Source organism: Pangasianodon hypophthalmus, chromosome 23 (assembly GCF_027358585.1).
Source record: "Pangasianodon hypophthalmus isolate fPanHyp1 chromosome 23, fPanHyp1.pri, whole genome shotgun sequence".
Classification (NCBI taxonomy): domain Eukaryota; kingdom Metazoa; phylum Chordata; class Actinopteri; order Siluriformes; family Pangasiidae; genus Pangasianodon; species Pangasianodon hypophthalmus.
Window position 1 is genome coordinate 455085 of NC_069732.1, and position 18347 is coordinate 473431.

The window sequence follows — 18347 nt, forward strand, 5'->3', positions numbered from 1 at the left end:
CAGAGGCATAAAACAACTAAATAATTACCAAAAGAGATCAGAATTAGAAACCCTACAGCCCTGAGCTAAATGCTACAGCCCCACCCTAAACCCTACAGCCCTGAGCTAAACCCTACAGCCCTGATCTAAACCCTACAGCCCTGAGCTAAACCCTACAGCCCCACCCTAAACCCTACAGCCCCACCCTAAACCCTACAGCCCTGAGCTAAACCCTACAGCCCTGAGCTAAACCCTACAGCCCTGAGCTAAACCCTACAGCCCTGAGCTAAACCCTACAGCCCTGAGCTAAACCCTACAGCCCCACCCTAAACCCTACAGCCCTGAGCTAAACCCTACAGCCCCACCCTAAACCCTACAGCCCTGAGCTAAACCCTACAGCCCTGCCCCAAATCCTACGGCCCTGCCCCAAATCCTACAGCCCTGAGCTAAACCCTACGGCCCCATATACACTCACACTCAGAGCTGTGCAGATTCTCTCAGAAGATATGACCACATCACCCCTATCTTATCCACACTGCATTGGCTCCCAGTCAAATTTTCACAGGCATAGAGTGTTGTGGTGAACTGGGATGTTTGGATGCTGTCTTCCCCCCCCCCCCCCCCCCCCCCCCGCCCCCCCGCTTTATGTCCCAGGACTAGCTCATGTCTGTGTTAGCTTCTGGCTCTCCCTTTTAGTTATGCTGTTATAGCTAGTCTTGCTGGAGTCCCTGCTTGCACTCTGCATGCAAAGTACATTGTCCTTATCCATTAGAGGACAAAAGCTTACCTAACAATCTCTCTCTCTCCGTTGAGTACACATGCTACTCCTGAGATATCAGTGATCCTGACTCTTTTTGCTCTCTGGACCTGCCTGATCCATCCTGATGCCCTGCTTCTGATTGGAGTTCTCATCACTTGGAAAAGACTTGCTGCTGCTGAGGATGGACCCACATGGACAGCCTAAAGTTATATGAGATTACTGTGGATGGTACCACTTAGAAACCATGAAGATGGCTTTGGACTGCAATTCCCATGAACAGTTTTGCACCCAAGTCTCCATCAATGAACAGTTAATAACTTCAACAAAATAGACTTCATGTGAAAACTAGGATGAATCTCCTGGTTACACAATTATACTTTTTGAATATGTAGTACAGTGTTATAGAAGAGAATTATTTATAGTTGCACTAGACCAGACTTCTTATGAAAACTGTGATAAATTTACTGGTTGCACAACTGCACCACTTGTCCATGTAGCACATAGTTATAGAAGGGAATGATTTATAATCACACTATTCGGTGTCACCCATCACTTTAGTGGCAGGCTGAAGCCCAAGCTGATCTAGCTGGTCCTGGCCGCGAGCGAGAGAGTGTAAAATAAGCTGTCTCGCTGTCTCAGCTCGTGTGAGTCGTCCCCAAAGTGCGTACTGGAGAGACAGGCCATCGGCATTTCCATGCTGAGCCCCCACCCGATGTTGTACCTGAAATTTGAAGTCCTGCAGGGACAAGAAGCAGCGGGTTACCCTTGCATTGGTGTCTTTAGCCCTGGCCATCCAATGGAGTGGGGTGTGGTCCTTGACCAGGGTGAAGGGCCGTCCATTGGCACTGGGGACACCTCTACAGAAAGCTTTTACTTCTGCTTCCATTCCTGGCCACAGGAAGCAGTCCTGCAGCTTCTCCAGGGTATTACGGGCCCCCAGGTGGCCGCCAAGGGGGTGAGAGTGAGTGCTTCTCAAACATTTCTGTTCAACATTATTTTAGGAGAAATTCTTATTTTCATGTTACTGTTAAAACTGAAAATGAGAGGTCAGGTGAACATTCCTCAAAACGTGGATGTTTCAAATATGAGGAAAGTAAGGCAGTGTTTTGCAAAACTGGAAAGAAGTGTGTTCAGGACAGAATATTTCTATGTAAGGTATTTTTTTCAAACCTTAGTAACAACCTCATAAAAAAGAACAAAGTACAAAACATATACTTAAACTTGTAATAATCAGTAACCAGTAATAATCATTAACTCCTGGGTTCTTGCTTAGTCGGTTATCATACACAATGTGATTTATCTTAAATGGTGTAAGTCATAAGCTCCACCCCCTTCTGTCCTCACATTAGACAGGTGAAAGAGGCTGAGGTTTATAAAGAGCAGCAGACTGCACGAGCTACTTCACTTTTCTCCCAGCGGTGGACTTCTCTGCACAGGAATGAAATCAGGTTCCCTTTTTTTTTTACTTTATTTATATATAATGCAATTCCAGTGTTTTTCTTATCTTACCTCACATCAGTATTAAATATTGAGCAACGTTTCATGTTTGAATTGAACAGAATAACCTGAATAATGGGTGCCCAGGTTTCAGTCAAGAATCAGACTCCTTATACCTGGCACTTTGCCACCCAGGACAGAGGGGTAAGAACTTTTGGTGCATTCACTGCCCAAGATTATTTATGCAATTCTATATTCTAAGTCCTGCTTCATATTTCTTTTGTCCTAGTTAGCATGTCCTCTGATTAGGCAGATAATAACTGAGAACTTGACATAATAGCTCACAACAATGTCAGTCTGTTCTTTATGTTATTTTACTCAGTTTTTTTGATGGAAACTGATGTATATTTCTGCTCCCCAGTATACACGCATCAATGCTGGCTGCACGACATCCTATCAGGAGGCCAGGTTAATCCATCGCTACATCTACATCAGATATGAAAATCACACATGGAATAGTTTTAGATATGAGTTTAACACTCATAAAGGCGACACCTCGTTTATCTTAAGGGAAACCTATGACCGTTCTCAAATTCAGATGCACTGCACCTCCGAGGGCGGCACTCATTACTGTCCCAACTACGGTAAGCTCCTGCAAACATATCAGTTCTGAACTACACTACACAGCCAAAAGTATGTACCTCTAATATTCTCTGTCAGAGAGCTAACTAATATACACTTAGCACAAATAAAGCTATTACTAACGACGGAGGAAGAATGACTAAACATCCTTAAAAATCCTAAAAAATAAAAATGTGACACTGACATGGGTAAACTTTCATCATTTAATGTCAGTTCCTACATCACACATCAATGATACCATGCCAAATTAAAAGACAGTGTTGGTATAGAACTTTTTTTTTTAATAGATTTTTTTTAGATGCACTATAGTGTCTCATAGCCCTTGTTTTACAGACCCTGTTTTTATGTCTGTCAATTTAGGTGAAATGAACAATCTCACACAATTGCTCTAGCAGAATTCTCTGAGGGCCTTAGTCACTGGTACTACTCCAGTGGTATAGTGTCTGCCATATTTTCTCCCATTCATAAAACAAACAGATATTAATAATTAAATTATCAGTCTTTTGGAATTTAAGAAAGTCATGGAATCATTGTGTAAACCAGAAAATAATGGAATATTAAGAATATTTAACTCTTTTCAGGGTTGTTTCCATTCAGGTTTTATAATTTGCATTTTCAAAATTTTCAAAATAAAATAGCTGGATGGAAAATGCCATAAAAACTATTCTGCTTTTATAACTTGCACATACAATTGTTTATTGTACATTTACATTTATGGCATTTGGCAGATGGCCTTATCCAGAGTTACTTACAGTAGTGCAAGTCTCTATCAATAAATACATCCAGATACTGGTTCAGTAGGTCACAGAATAAGAACGCTGTCTAAAAACTCTATTGCGAACATTAACATAGAATGAAAAACTCACAGACAACAAAATCAATTTTTATTGTACACTATATTGTATATTTCTCTCTGTTGTCCAGCATTCTATTATTTCTATTACATACATATTCATATGATGTCTTTAAACAGGAAAAATAGAAGAAGATGAAAAGCAGAGACAGCAAGAGGAGGAGAGAAGACGCTTGGAACGTTTGGAACGTGAGCAAAGGATTCAACAGGAGCTGGACAGAGAGAGTGAATCGTCCAGACTCAAGCTTTCTCGAGCAACTGAGCGGCTTCGTGAAAAACAGAGCTTCAGAAGTCACGAACAGCATCATGAACGCACACAAGTTCTCCATCAGCAAATAGAAGACGACGCTGCTGCGATCGAGAGGGACGAGGTATGACTTTAATATGGATTTAACTAAATTACAAAACTACTGTATATACAGCATGTGTATATACAATGTGATAAACTTTTGACTGAGAGCCATTTTTGTTTCGCACATTTATTTATGTAGGTTATTGATGTTGAAGAAAAATTCAAAGAGCTTTTGTTAAAGTACCAAATCACAGAAGATAAAGAGATACAGCAATACAAGATTTGGGGCAGGATTAAGACGCTCCAGAATGAAGTTACAGTTCAATACTGTAGAGAAAACAACCTTTCAATATGGTCTCAGTTTACCTTTGATCACACTGTAGGATATAACGAACTGTCTCTTACTGAGAAGCTCACAGTTCTTGAGGCATCTCTACAGTTCATTCTGCACAGTAGCACTGAAGACACTAAAGATGATGGAGATCAGCCGTTTGGCTGGGAGAAGAAGTATGACTTTCTCTTGGGTTTGGTGGAGCAGCTTCACGCCACAAATCCAACTTTGGCCGAACGCATTTTGTTGAATGTACTTGACACGATTTCAGAGCTGTCACCACAAAGTAGGGACATTTTGGGTCAAATATTGTTCAACAGAATCTGGACACCAACAGAAATAATGCTCTTCATTTGCAAAAGTGCAGCTATCAAATGTGACAAACTCGATTCGGTTCTCCACATGGCACAAACCTACCACCTGGACTGCATCCTCGTTCTCTCTGCTCTTACGAATGAAAACCCTTTAATGTTTCTTCAAGAACAAATAAAAAATGACAAGGAAAAAGACGCAGACACAATTGTGAAGGAACTTCGTGAAGCAAACTGCCCTGAGAAAGTCTTGGTCCGGTTGAAGGATGTGCTTAGATACATGGAGTCTGAACTCCCAAAATATAAATCGGTGGACCTTACCAAGGAACAAATCAATGATTTGAAAAGGAAGATAAAATCTCTCGATCTTACAAACCCAGATATCAACATTCTCAAAGATGTATTAATTGGAATGTCAATAGCAGTGCAAGACTCCTCAACAATCACCACAAAAGACAACACAGTGATTCAAGGCTATTTTCCAAGACGTACACAACTAGCATCATTGCTTTTGCTCCTCCTGGCACAGCTGACAGAAAATAAAGGATGTCTTCTTGAGATTGGCACCGGTGAAGGCAAGTCCTGTATCTTAGCCATGTTTGCTACAATTCTGGCCATTCATGGAACGAAAGTGGACATTGTGACCAGCTCACCAGTTCTCGCCCGACGAGACCAAGAAGAGTGGAAAAAACTGTTTGAAATGTTTGGTGTCACCTCATCTGTAGTACCGCCACCTTCCTCAAGTCCCTATTCACCAGAGAAACAAGAGGAATGTCTTAAAGATGCTTACAGACAACAAATAGTATATGGCACAGTGGGAGTCTTTGCAGCAGACACACTTAAACAGGAATTCGAGAAGAGGACAACCCGTGGTGCAAGGCCATTTGAGCTTGTAATAGTGGATGAAGTGGACTATATGACCTTGGACAATGGAGTTCAAGTGACATTCTTGTCCCATGAATCTAGCGGATTTAGGCATGTGGAGCAAGTGCTTTCCAACATATGGGCCATGATATCTACTTGTCAACCAATTGAAATGCTTGAGACAGGTGAGATAAAATGGGCGACAAGGATACAGTACTTTCATAAAGCTGTAACAGCAGCCATTATGGGCCTGGAAACATCAGACAGCTTCTCAGCAAACGAGATCTTGTTGCCCGGAGTGACTTTGGGGTTCTACACCCAGGAGGATATTGAAATGATAAATCAAGCTGAGAGCAAGAAAGAGAAAGAAAATGAAGGTGATGGGAATGAGGACGGAATGTCTAAAGCATTATCTGAAGTCATGAAGAAACTTGGAGTTTCACAACAGTACGATCTGCTGAGTATATTTGAGGAGGTCTTGGAGAACAGTGCAGTGTTTAAGTGCTATTCTTTAGAGAACAAGAAAGCCAAACGTTTTGAAGCTCGGGAAAAACAAGGTGACCTTAATGTTGAAATTCTACTGCTGGAAGGAGGACTGGCATGCGAAATCATGTCTGAGAAGTCACTCATTGACGCAACTGTAAGCACAATAAAGTCATCTATCAAGTACTCGGACAACCTCCAAACGGCCAAAGAATCCAACAACTTCATCGTCATTCCTGTTTTCTTGAGAAGCTACGTTGAGAATCAGTTACCAGTTTTTGTTGAGAATGCACTAAAGGCTGTCGAGATGTCGCTGGGCCGAGAATACATGATCGACACCTCCCCGGCCGCTGAAAGGGAAGCTGCAGACAGTCCTAACATACAGGAGTATAATGCGATAATTCCAGTGGACTTCAAAGCGAGCGGTGTGCTGGAGAAAAACAAGAAGTGGGGTAATGGCCTTCAACAATTTTTGGAGTTCAAGCACCAGCTTGCGATTTCACCGATATCCAATGTGACAAACTACATGTCAAATTTCCATTACTTTAAGAGGTACCTCAGTGGGAGCGGTATATTTGGTGTTTCTGGTACATTAGGAGGTAAGGCAGATCAGGACTTTCTGGCAAGACATTATAAAGCAAAGAGTTACACTGTACCTGCACACCGCCATAAAAGAGTGGTCGAGCTTCCAGTCGTCCAGGTGAAAGGTGGAAATCACCAATGGATCCAGACTATTTGTGAAACTTCATGGAAAGTAGCAGAGAGAGGACAAGTGGTCTTGGTAATTTGTGAAGATGTTAAAACGGCAGATGAACTACATGAGAAAATACAAGATGGAGGCAGATTTAAGCCAGAACAGATTACTCTGTACACAATCAGCGAGAAGCACAACATTGAAAAAGAGAAATTCCGTGCAGGCAGAATCATCATTGCTACAAATCTTGGAGGACGAGGGACAGACATAAAGGTTGATGAAAGTGTGAATAAGTGTGGTGGTCTTTTCGTTCTTCTTACTCACTTTCCACACAACCGAAGAGTGGAGAAACAAATATTTGGTCGTACATCTCGAAAAGGCAATCCTGGGATGGTCCAGATGGTCGTGAACTGTGATCATCTCGCACCCGCTTACCAAGGTCAGTCTGTGGAAATCATGCGACAACTAAGACAGGATTATGAAATTAAACGAATCCAAGACATGGAAAGAGATGAGCTGGTTGAAATAAACCTAAAGGAAAACCTGTTTTCCACATTTTGTACGTTGCTGAAGGACTTTGATGGGTATTACACACTGCAAGAAAAACGGGACCCCATGCGATTGCAGCTCAATAATATTCCTGATTGCTTTACACATCATCAGCCTAAGTTTGATTATCAGCCTGCCATCAACGCTTTGAAAGAATCTTGGGCCTTGTGGTTGACCCTTCATGAGGAGCACATCAATAGGCATGATGATGTCAGTCAACTTCAAGCAGACCTTACCAGAACGATGAAGGAAACAAGTGCAAAGCTGCTGCAAGGAGAATGCGATAATTTCTATGATCATGTCAGACAGGCAATTGTAAGAACTGACCTACACTGCCGAAACAAATCCAGCAATGACTATGGAGCTAAATCCTATTGGCAAAAAGTTGCAAACTCTGACCCACACTACAAGGCTGTGGCACTCTATAACCAGGCGTACATCACCATCAACCTCGGCAAGGGGAATTATAAAGCAGATGCTATGAACCTGCTGAAAGATGCAAAGAAATCCATTGACGTCTATGTCTCAGAAGTCTCAAACACAATGATCTCATGTAATTTATCAGTCACTGGTAACAAAGATCAGAGCACAAACAGCAACAACTTTCAGAGTCAAATGGAGGCCAGAATGAACATCTTTAAGTCTTGGATGACGTACATTGATAACGCATTGATTAAACTTAAAGAGCTGGAGAAAAACAACAATGACGCCATTACAGAGGACTGTTCAGTCTACGCGCTTTCCGAAGAAAAGAATTTCATCGTCACAAATGAGCTGAGATCGTTATACGACTACGGCCTCGGTGTTGTTTTTGAGGTGAAACAGAAGCCCAAGTTTTGCATTGATGCTTTGATATGTTTCATACTCGGGGTGGTACAGGTGCTCGCCGGCATTCTTGTTTGTGCGCTGACACTTGGAACAGCCAGCCAGTTTGGAATGGGCCTGATTTCAGAAGGAGTGTCTGACATGATCAATGGAATAGAGGGAATGATAAAGGGCACATTCGATTGGGTGTCATGGGCAATATCTAAGAGTATCAGCATCGGGCTTGCTTTGCTAACGGCTGGGTTTAGCGTTATCAAGAAAGCAGTTACCTCAGTGTTTAAAGTGACAAAAAGTCTCCTCAATGGTACAAAGTCTTTCTCTGCTGTTGCCTCTGACTTCATCAAATCAGGAAAGGCAATGTTTACTTCAGTCAAAGGAAGCTTTCAGTCTGGTTTATCATCCGTCGGTAAGGAATCTTTTAAGTCTGCAATGAAGAACATGACATCTTCTACAGTGCTCAGACAGAACTTCAAATATGCGACTAAATACGCATTTCAGGAAATCGGGAAAAAGTCTGTGCTCAGTGCCATGAACTACGCAATCGATGCAGTGCTTCAGGAAGTCTTTAAGAAGATTTTACTAACAGCTTTTGAGAACGTCGTTACTTCATCAGTGAAGCAGAGCAGTAAACTGGATCAGACTCTTATCGAGTTCATCAGCTCAGGCGTTCCAAAAGCTGCGTTGAAAAAAGAAAATTTCAAGATTGACCAGAAATATGAGAAGCAAATAGAAAAATCAGTAGGTCTGCTCTGCGAAGAGATAATTCCTCAAATCATACTGGACTGTACCACAGCAAAGGAGGTTATCAGCAAACTCTCTGAGGTGTGTGAAGCAGCAGCAGAGGTTATGAATAAAGCGAAACTGTCAGGTGTGCTTGAAACTGCAAAGCTCGCTCTGAAAGTAGCCGAATACACAACAAGGTTCGTTCAAATATTGGGTGCCGTACCAACAAAGGAGATAATAGACCAGAAATTTGTTCCTGAATTACTGAAGAGCATCAGTGAGCTTCAGAAAGACATGACAAAATATGACCAAGATGGACGACACAATTTATATGATGTGCAACGCCTTAAAGGGGAACTTCTACAGATCATCTCTCAAAAGGTTTCTGAGCAATTCATCAAATCCTGTTCTGAACATATAACTTCTTTAATGATCAGCACATTTAAGAGTCAGCTGACCAATGCTGCCGGACAGGCGGTAGACCAGATCATGCGCAGACATAAAACTCAGAGTTTCTTTGATGACCAGAGGCAAAAGCACAACAAGAAATCTGCGAGCCACAAGGAAGTGGACCAGCTGTCAGATGAGGACAAAACAAAGCTAATGCAGTATACAGAAGATATGAGCAAAGCCGATCATCCCGCTACAGCCCTCGATGTGTACGTGCTCACAAAAAGTAACCTGCTCGATGGAAAAGGAATTCAACTCACTGTCGTTGATGAAAGTGGAAAACAGCTCACTGAGGAACGTTACCCAGGAACCAACAAATCAGCAGGCGATATAAAACTGAAGTTAACCAAATCCACAAAATCCCTGCATCCATCACAGTAAGACTCATAGCTTAGAGCATTATACAGCTCACTTATAGAAATTTCAGTGTTTAATGCGTATGAACATTGTATACTGAACATAGTCACTTTTAATTTTAAAAACAGAGCTGGTGCACAGCAGTACAGCGGCCAGTTCGACATTGTACAGGATGATGGCAGGATAATCAGCGTCAACTCGGATCATCAGAATGCTCTTTATCATGCAGTAGCACAAGCAACTGGCAGCAAGACAGAAGACTCTGCTTTGACACTATGGGAAGGAGCTTTGATGCTACGTGAGAAAGTGAAAAATGAGGTGAGCACACTTAATTTATGGCTGTGATTCCTTCATGGGACATCGTGTGAACATCCTGAGTGCAAAAGCCAAATTTTAGCCATAGATCTGCTCAGATTTACTGATGCACTGAAATCACTGGTTGTTTCTCAGATAGATAGATAGATAGATAGATAACTTTATTTAATCCCAGAGTGAAATTTACAAAGAATTCATCGTTACTATGGACGTTTATCACCAAGTTACCATTTACAAAATTACACAAGTACGGAGAAGGCGAATTGTTTGCTGGCACAGCTCACATCTCCTCCTGATGAAATATGGAACATAATTCCTTTGTAAGGAATAAAACACTCAGTGGGGTGCTGTTATAGCAAAATAATCAAAAGTTGATTATTTTCCTACAACAGCATGTCCCCAAGTGTTTTATTCCTCTTATACCACAGTAATTTACCAAACATTACAATTTTTTCAATTAAAAAAATAATAGATCATACCTTTTAACTTCTCTGTCCTGAAGATGTCAGAAAACTTTTACAGTTACAGCTTTACCTCTGACTGTTACAAAGCTCTGACACTGGAGACTCCTTCCATAAATGTTACATAAATGTCTCCTTACAGAAAACTTCTCACTTGTCCACTAGAACTATCACAATAAATTAGAGATCACTGCTTCGTTCTTGTTGGCGATTTAGCAATTGATATGCTCTGGATATGAGAGATATTTACTGTATATAATTAGTGTTTTGGGGGCTTGTGGCTGTAGATGCATATAAACACAGGAGAATGTTATAATGCTATAACAGAAATACATACTTAGAAAAAACAATTCCTGACCATTCAGTGTGACAAGAGATGATCAGGACTGTGTTTAATCTGACACTCTTCATTTCTCATTAGATCCAGACAAACCTTGAATCGTACGTGCCCATGCTTAATCTCCAGAGAGGATACGACTTCTCTCAGAAAAACCCTGAGAAATACAGCATAACTGGAGGAAGTAAAAAGGAGACAGACTCTGTGATGCAGGAATACTTACAGAGTGTTAAATTCATCAGAAGTGAGGAACGTATCCTCATCAAAATGTACCATCTCGGATTTGTTGGAGAACATAAAAGGTAAAGTCTCTGATTGCTCAAGGCCATTTCTGTTATTGATTCACATAACAACAGCACTGTGTATGGAGATCCATGATGAAGTAAGGTGATTGAACTGATACACCATACACCACTGATACACCAAAAAATAATTATAATTTATGTATTTAAATATAGTATACATAAGCAGGGGTGTCATATGTTCATTTATTTGATTCCATACAGCTACAGGAAATGAGCTAGAGGTAGATCAAATACTCACCTGAACTCTGAATTAGCTCACTAGTTAAAAAAAAAAAGATTTCATGCTAATTTCATTCTAACAAATTGTCACTAATTCTCATCGTCTCTCTTGGCAGTGTTCTAAGTGCTCGGAAGTTCCAGAAAAACACCACTGGGACACTCAACACAAGCCATATTCCACCGAAGGACTCCATCAGACAAGCTCAGATGTTCCTGGAAAACTCAAACTCAAAAGTGAATGAGATTAAAAATAAAAACCCAGAGCTTTATAAACTGATCAGCAGCATAAAGACCGACAATAATGGACAGAACCTGATTGCCATGGAGGTTCTGGGACAAGATCACAGACGAGCTTTAACTACGGGTCCAAGCAACAGCTCACAGATGGCCAGGTAACAGTCACACTCAGTGTGTTAACGGTTACGGATGAAATCCTCATGCAAGGCAATTATACAAAACTCCAATGAACACTACAGGAATTTTATAGTAGTTTATAACATTGGACCTTTTAGGTGCAGTATTACAAATGTTAAGCAGCTGATTATTTACTTCATTAAACCAGAAAGAAAAAGGTTAAATCTACTTTTAGCATTTTATTTTAGCATTTTATTTTACTTTTATTTATTTATTTTGCAGGAAACTTCTAGCAGAAACCATGATTAGTGGAGATGTAGAGCTTCTGCTGAAACGCTGCATGATTCTTCATCACCCGCTCACCTCACAAAAGCTCAGAAATGCTCTAGGTAAGAAACTTGAGGTGTTAATCCTGCAAAACACATGCATGGTTTTCCCTCCAACAGATGCAGGGATTTGTCAGGGTGTTTACTGTAGACATGATAATGCAGGGTTACTGGAACGTTACACCACGCTGCTGTTGATTAATTTAATAAATAACACTGTTAATTAATAACAGCAGCTCTGACAGTAGCACATGTTTATATTAATGTGCTCGTTCTAATACGTTGTTGTTTCTATAGCAACAGCTCATTCACAGGGACGTGTACTACGGACGCTCCACAGATAATAAACAGATTAAAAACTGTGTTTAATCATTGATATGGTGAAAATGTAACCTTTGACAAATTAGAGTAGAGAGAGCTATAACCAATTATACAGTAGAATGAAACAGTTAAAAAACATTAAATACAACACAAGACATTAAATACAACACAAAACGTTAAATACAACACATAACACAACATATCTGATGGTCTAAGAGTAGAAGAGCCGTTGATAATATGTTTTTGTGTAATTCCAGATGAAAGCATTCCGTCTCAGAGTCACCTTTTGTCCGATGACAGTATCCGAGGCTACTACAAAGCAGGATACAGAAACCTGGTGTCGGAGTACAGCCGCATGGGAGTCCTGGATCAGAACCAGCGTGAGCGTCTGGCCGAGTGGGTGACTCAGGACCAGCACGAGGACACAAACACTGAGGAGTACCGCCAGGTTCTGCAGGCATTCCAGTGAACAAGCAGATGAACATGTCTAATTTTAATGTGATTTTTTTGAAAGTAGGAAATGATTGATCTCTGTCACTGAAATCATATTCACTACAAAAATACTCACATTTTAACAAGTAAAGATATTTTGTTCTATTTGTAGATGATTTTGGTAATTGCTAGGAAGAAGAAATAGAATAAGAGCATTTAAAACTCAAAATCAAAAAACTGTCCAGAAATATTGTGTTCTAATAAAAAAATTACAATGTGGCAAATTTTTTAGTGATTTTATTGTAGTTACACCAGAATGCATGATAAAAATGTTCTCCTGTGTATGTTTGGGGCTTAAACATGTGGAGGGTAAAAATATTACAGGATTATTCCACTAAGCATGAATTGAATTACAAAATAAGAATGGTGTGGGGTTGTGATTAAATTTCACGTATATAAAAGAAATAAAATCCAAAAACAATTTTTCGGCTCCTCTTCAGTAGCTTGTAGCCTGATGTACACAATACAGCTTTGTAGTGTAGAACAGGAGCATGCCAATATTTTACTTAAATCTAGGTGCTGAATTTATAATCATATAATTCTTTCCTAATCAGTGAAATGAGGGAATGTATGACAACAATCTACATTTTACAAGTGTATTGTAAAATTGTAAGTGTATTGTAAAATATTTTGTTATTGATGCTGGTGTATGGACTTATAGTTGTAGCTCATCTCATTTTATGAAACTTTTGCCAATAAAAATTTTACTAGGTTATTTTTGTGCCTGTTTTATTTCTTAAAAATTAGATAAACAGTCTGGACCAATTAAATGGCTGGATAGGTTTGGACACACCCACTATTTTCATATAAGCAATGAGGAAAATAGGAAAGAGATAAATGACCAAATATGTGGTGGAATTGATCAAAAGAGAAAGTAAGAAGGTTGAAAAAAGGGGGACACTAAATGATAAATGGAGGAGTAATATAAAGTTGTTTTTATTTTTATTGATTTTATTGATATTGATTCTAGAAAACAATTAAAATGATTTTGCAATTAAAAATCAGTCTATAATCACAGTTTGTATTCAGTTCCATCTTGGTTCCAAGATGGCGGCGCGGCAGTAGCACGCAGCGGCCACTCCGGATACAAAATGGTGCTTTTTTCGTCCTTAGGCCGACTTTTTAACGGCACATGGACATCGGAGCTACCGGTGTTCGTGTTTACCACCGCCAGACACTCATAAACCTCAAACACTACAATACAGCCTCTCTGCAAGATGATCTGTTGGAGAAGCTACACGATCTCGGCTTGCTGCGGGGACCAGGCCTCCAGCCCTCGGCGTCGCCCGATGCCGGGGCCTGGGGGAGGGGATGTCGCAAGCGGTGCGCGAGAAAGCAGAAGCGCGGCAAGAGGGCGGGGGTTCGTGCTAGGCTAAAAACAAACCCTAGCCGGCCAGCTCTCCCGTCCATCCTGCTCTCCAATGTCTGCTCCCTGGATAATAAACTGGACTACATCCGACTCCAGCAAGCTACGCGGCGTGATTTTAGAGACTGCTGCTTCTTTGTTTTCACGGAGACGTGGCTCAGCAACAGAGTTCCAGAAGCCGCCATTCAGCTAGCCGGGCTAGCCTTGTTTCGTGCCGACAGAAACACAGCTCTGTGCGGTAAGGCTCGCGGTAAGGCTCGCGGCGGCGGCTTGTGTGTTTACATCAACACGGAATGGTGCAAGAACTCGGTGCTAGTCTCTAGTTACTGCTCATCGCTGGTGGAGTTTATGACTGTTAGATGTAGACCTTTTTATTTACCACGGGAATTCACTACTGTTTTCATAATCGGTGTCTACATTCCCCCCAGTGCTAACGCTAATGCTAAGGAGGCGCTCTGTGAACTGTATGGGGCTATTAGCGAGCTGCAGAATTCTCACCCTGACGGACTGTTTATTGTTGCCGGAGATTTCAACCATGCAAATCTCAAGTCAGTGCTCCCTAAATTCCATCAGCATGTGGACTTTGCAACGAGATGGAAAAACGTGCTGGACCTTGTTTACGCAAACATCCCCGGCGCGTACCGGGCGGAGCCCCGCCCCCACCTCGGCTACTCAGACCACATCTCTGTTATGCTAATGCCAGCATACAGACCGCTAGTCAGACGCTCCAAACCGGTTCTGAAGCAGGTGAAAACCTGGCCAGCAGGAGCCATCTCTGCTCTTCAGGACTGTTTTGAACACACTGACTGGCACATGTTCAGGGAAGCGGCAACTGACGGTGACTTCACCAACTTGGAGGAATACGCGACATCAGTGACCAGCTATATTAGCAAGTGCATTGATGACGTCACCGCCTCCAAGACCATCACCTCACGCTCCAACCAGAAGCCGTGGATGACTGCAGAGGTGCGTGCGCTACTGAGGACTCGAGACTCCACCTTCAGAGCAGGCGACAAGGCGGCCCTAAGAACCGCAAGGGCCAAACTGTCCCGGGCCATCAGAGAGGCGAAGCGCGCACACGCCCAGAGAATCCACGACCACTTCAAGACCAGCAGAGACACCCGGCGCATGTGGCAGGGCATCCAGAACATCACCAACTACAGGACACCACCATCTGCCTGTGCCAGTGATGCCTCCCTCCCAGATGCGCTGAACGACTTCTACGCTCGGTTCGAGGCACAGAAGGGCGTGACGGCGAGGAAGACCACCCCTTCTCCCAATGACCAGGTGCTGTGTCTAACCACGGCTGACATGAGGAAGACTCTACACAGAGTCAACCCACGGAAGGCTGCTGAACCAGACAACATTCCTGGCAGGGTGCTCAGGGGATGTGCAGACCAGTTGGCAGATGTTTTCACAGACGTCTTCAACACCTCTCTGTGCAGCACCGTTGTCCCGACCTGCTTCAAGGCCACCACCATCGTCCCCGTGCCAAAGAAGTCTTCAGTGTCCTGCCTCAATGACTACCGTCCCGTTGCACATACACCCATCATCAATTCGCTTACCGCCCCAACCGCTCAACAGATGATGCCATCGCCACCACCCTCCATCTGGCCCTCACCCACCTGGACAATAAAGACACTTATGTTAGAATGCTGTTCATACACTTCAGTTCAGCATTCAACACAATCATTCCTCAGCACTTGATCGGAAAGCTGAACCTGCTGGGCCTGAACTCCTCCCTCTGCAACTGGATCCTGGACTTCCTGACTGGGAGACCTCAGTCAGTCCGGATCGGGAACAGCATCTCCAACACCACCACACTGAGCACTGGGGCCCCACAGGGCTGTGTGCTCAGTCCATTGCTGTTCACTCTGCTGACTCACGTCTGTGTAGCAATGCATAGCTCGAATCACATCATCAACACGACCGTGGTGGGTCTCATCAGCAAGAACGACGAGTCAGCATACAGAGAGGAGGTGCAGCGGCTAATGGACTGCTGCAAAGCCAACAACCTGTCTCTGAATGTGGGCAAAACTAAAGAGATGGTTGTTGACTTCAGAAGAGCACAGAATGACCACTCTCCACTGAACATCGACGGCTCCTCCGTGGAGATCGTCAAGAGCACCAAGTTTCTTGGTGTTCACATGGCAGAGAACCTCACCTGGTCGCTCAACACCAGCTCCATAACAAAGAAAGCCCAGCAGCGCCTGTACTTTCTGCGAAGGCTGAGGAAAGAACATCTTCCACCCTCCATCCTCACCACATTCTACAGAGGGACTATCGAGAGCATCCTGAGCAGCTGCATCACTGCCTGGTTTGGGAATTGCACCGTTCGGATCGCAAGACCCTGCAGCAGATAGTGAGGACAGCTGAGAAGATCATCGGGGTCTCTCTTCCCTCCATCACAGACATTTACACCTCTCGCTGCATCCGCAAAGCCACCAGCATTGTGGATGATCCCACACACCCCACACACACCCCTCACACACACACCCCTCACACACCCCTCACACACACCCCTCACACACATTCTTCACACTCCTGCCGTCTGGTAAACGGTACCGAAGCATTCGGGCCCTCACAACCAGAATGTGCAACAGTTTCTTCCCTCATGCCATCAGACTCCTAAATACCTAGAACTGGACTGAAGGAACACACACACACACACACACACACACATACATATACACACACACACACATATATACACACACAACTGAACTGGTCCAAAGGAACTCACGCATACATACATACATATATATACACACACAACGGAACATCCTCTATGCACATGCACTGCACATGTTTTGCACATGTTTTATTATTGCTGCTACTTCTATGTTTACACTGTTTACACTACCTCAGCTGTAATATTTGCACTACTGTCACTTTATCACTTTCAACAGGACTGTGTACTGGTCGGCGTCGTAGTTATGTACTGTCTGTTCTGTCTTGTGCTGTCTGCACATGTTTGCACTTGTGCACTTTACGTTTAATTTATGTAATTTATGTAGTCCCCGTAGTTCTGTGTTGTTCTGTGTTTCTTATGTAGCACCTTGGTCCTGGAGAAACGTTGTTTCGTTTCACTGTGTACTTGTATATGGCTGAAATGACAATAAACTCCACTTGACTTGACTTGACAGTTATAGCTAATTATTTTAGTGATAGAATATTGCTATAGCTTACACCCCAGTGCCTGTGTGTACAGTGTACTGTATGAGTGGAAAACATGGTGCCATTTATTCCCACTGTGTGGTTTTGAAGTCTTGTTTTGGGTTGAAATGGGACTCACCATCTTGTGAAAACTGGAGCCAGAGTCTGCGCAGTAGATCCGGCAGGGGGGAAAGCGGATCCTCCTTTCACCCACAGTGTTGCCAACTGAGAGACTTTTCATACCACTTTAGAGACTTTAACTCAAAAAACAGCCTAGTGACAAATCTAGTGACTTTCTGAGCAGATGTTAGCGACTGTCCTGAACTCGATACGGCTATCCAGCTCTCATCACAGCTGCTGATTAATGAGCTGAGAGCAAATATTCACTTCACTCAGACGCCTGACTGTGTATTGCACTTGTGACCAATCACTGATCACCATTATTCCCAATGACCAATCACTGATCACTATTATTCCCAATAAGCAATAACCGAGCACCATTATTCCCAGTGGACAATCACCGATCACTATTATTCCCAATGACCAATCACTGATCACTATTATTCCCAATGAGCAATCACCGAGCACCATTATTCCCAGTGATCAGATGACTTCATTCTATAAAAAGTAAATGATTTAAGAAATAAATGATAATTATTTTATATTCTAATAAAACTCCATACCGTTTTAAGTGAAAAATTTCCTTCTTCAAACCCTAATTTGTAATCTGATATGCCAATGATCTTAATGATTATTTAATATATCAATTAGTCTATGATGTCATCTAGTGACTTCCAGCTTTTTTTGAGTATGCTTTCCACTGAAAAGAGTTGACTGCGCTACTCACCTGCCCATGTTGGTGATGGAGCAAGCATGCTGTGATGTATCACCAGCAACTAACACATCTTAAGATGGGACCTCAGCTAACTCAAAGTGCTAATTACAGTGTTATTTATTAATATGTAAAATGCTAAATTGTAGTATAATTTTCACAGGTTATTGATTTTACTGATGTCAGGAAAAGATTTTAGAGATTTTAGAACCATATCGTAGTGAGCTGACATTATCCATCATTTTAATCAAAGTAATATAAGTATAAATAACTAATGTAATGTATCGACTGAAAATATAAACAGCAATCAACA

At 42.2% G+C, this 18347-nt stretch overlaps 1 protein-coding gene across 1 annotated transcript; it reads left to right on the top strand.

Annotated features, from left to right (window-relative positions):
• The first annotated feature begins 2109 nt into the window (after window positions 1-2109).
• On the top strand, window positions 2110-13395 carry LOC117595878 (uncharacterized). Its single transcript, XM_034298752.2, has 10 exons — window positions 2110-2187; window positions 2299-2380; window positions 2598-2820; window positions 3792-4042; window positions 4163-9570; window positions 9679-9868; window positions 10748-10965; window positions 11304-11579; window positions 11824-11930; window positions 12446-13395. Exons 2-10 carry the CDS (start codon window positions 2312-2314, stop codon window positions 12655-12657), a joined length of 6954 nt encoding a protein of 2317 aa, XP_034154643.2. The 5' UTR covers window positions 2110-2187; window positions 2299-2311; the 3' UTR covers window positions 12658-13395.
• Window positions 13396-18347: the final 4952 nt, after the last annotated feature.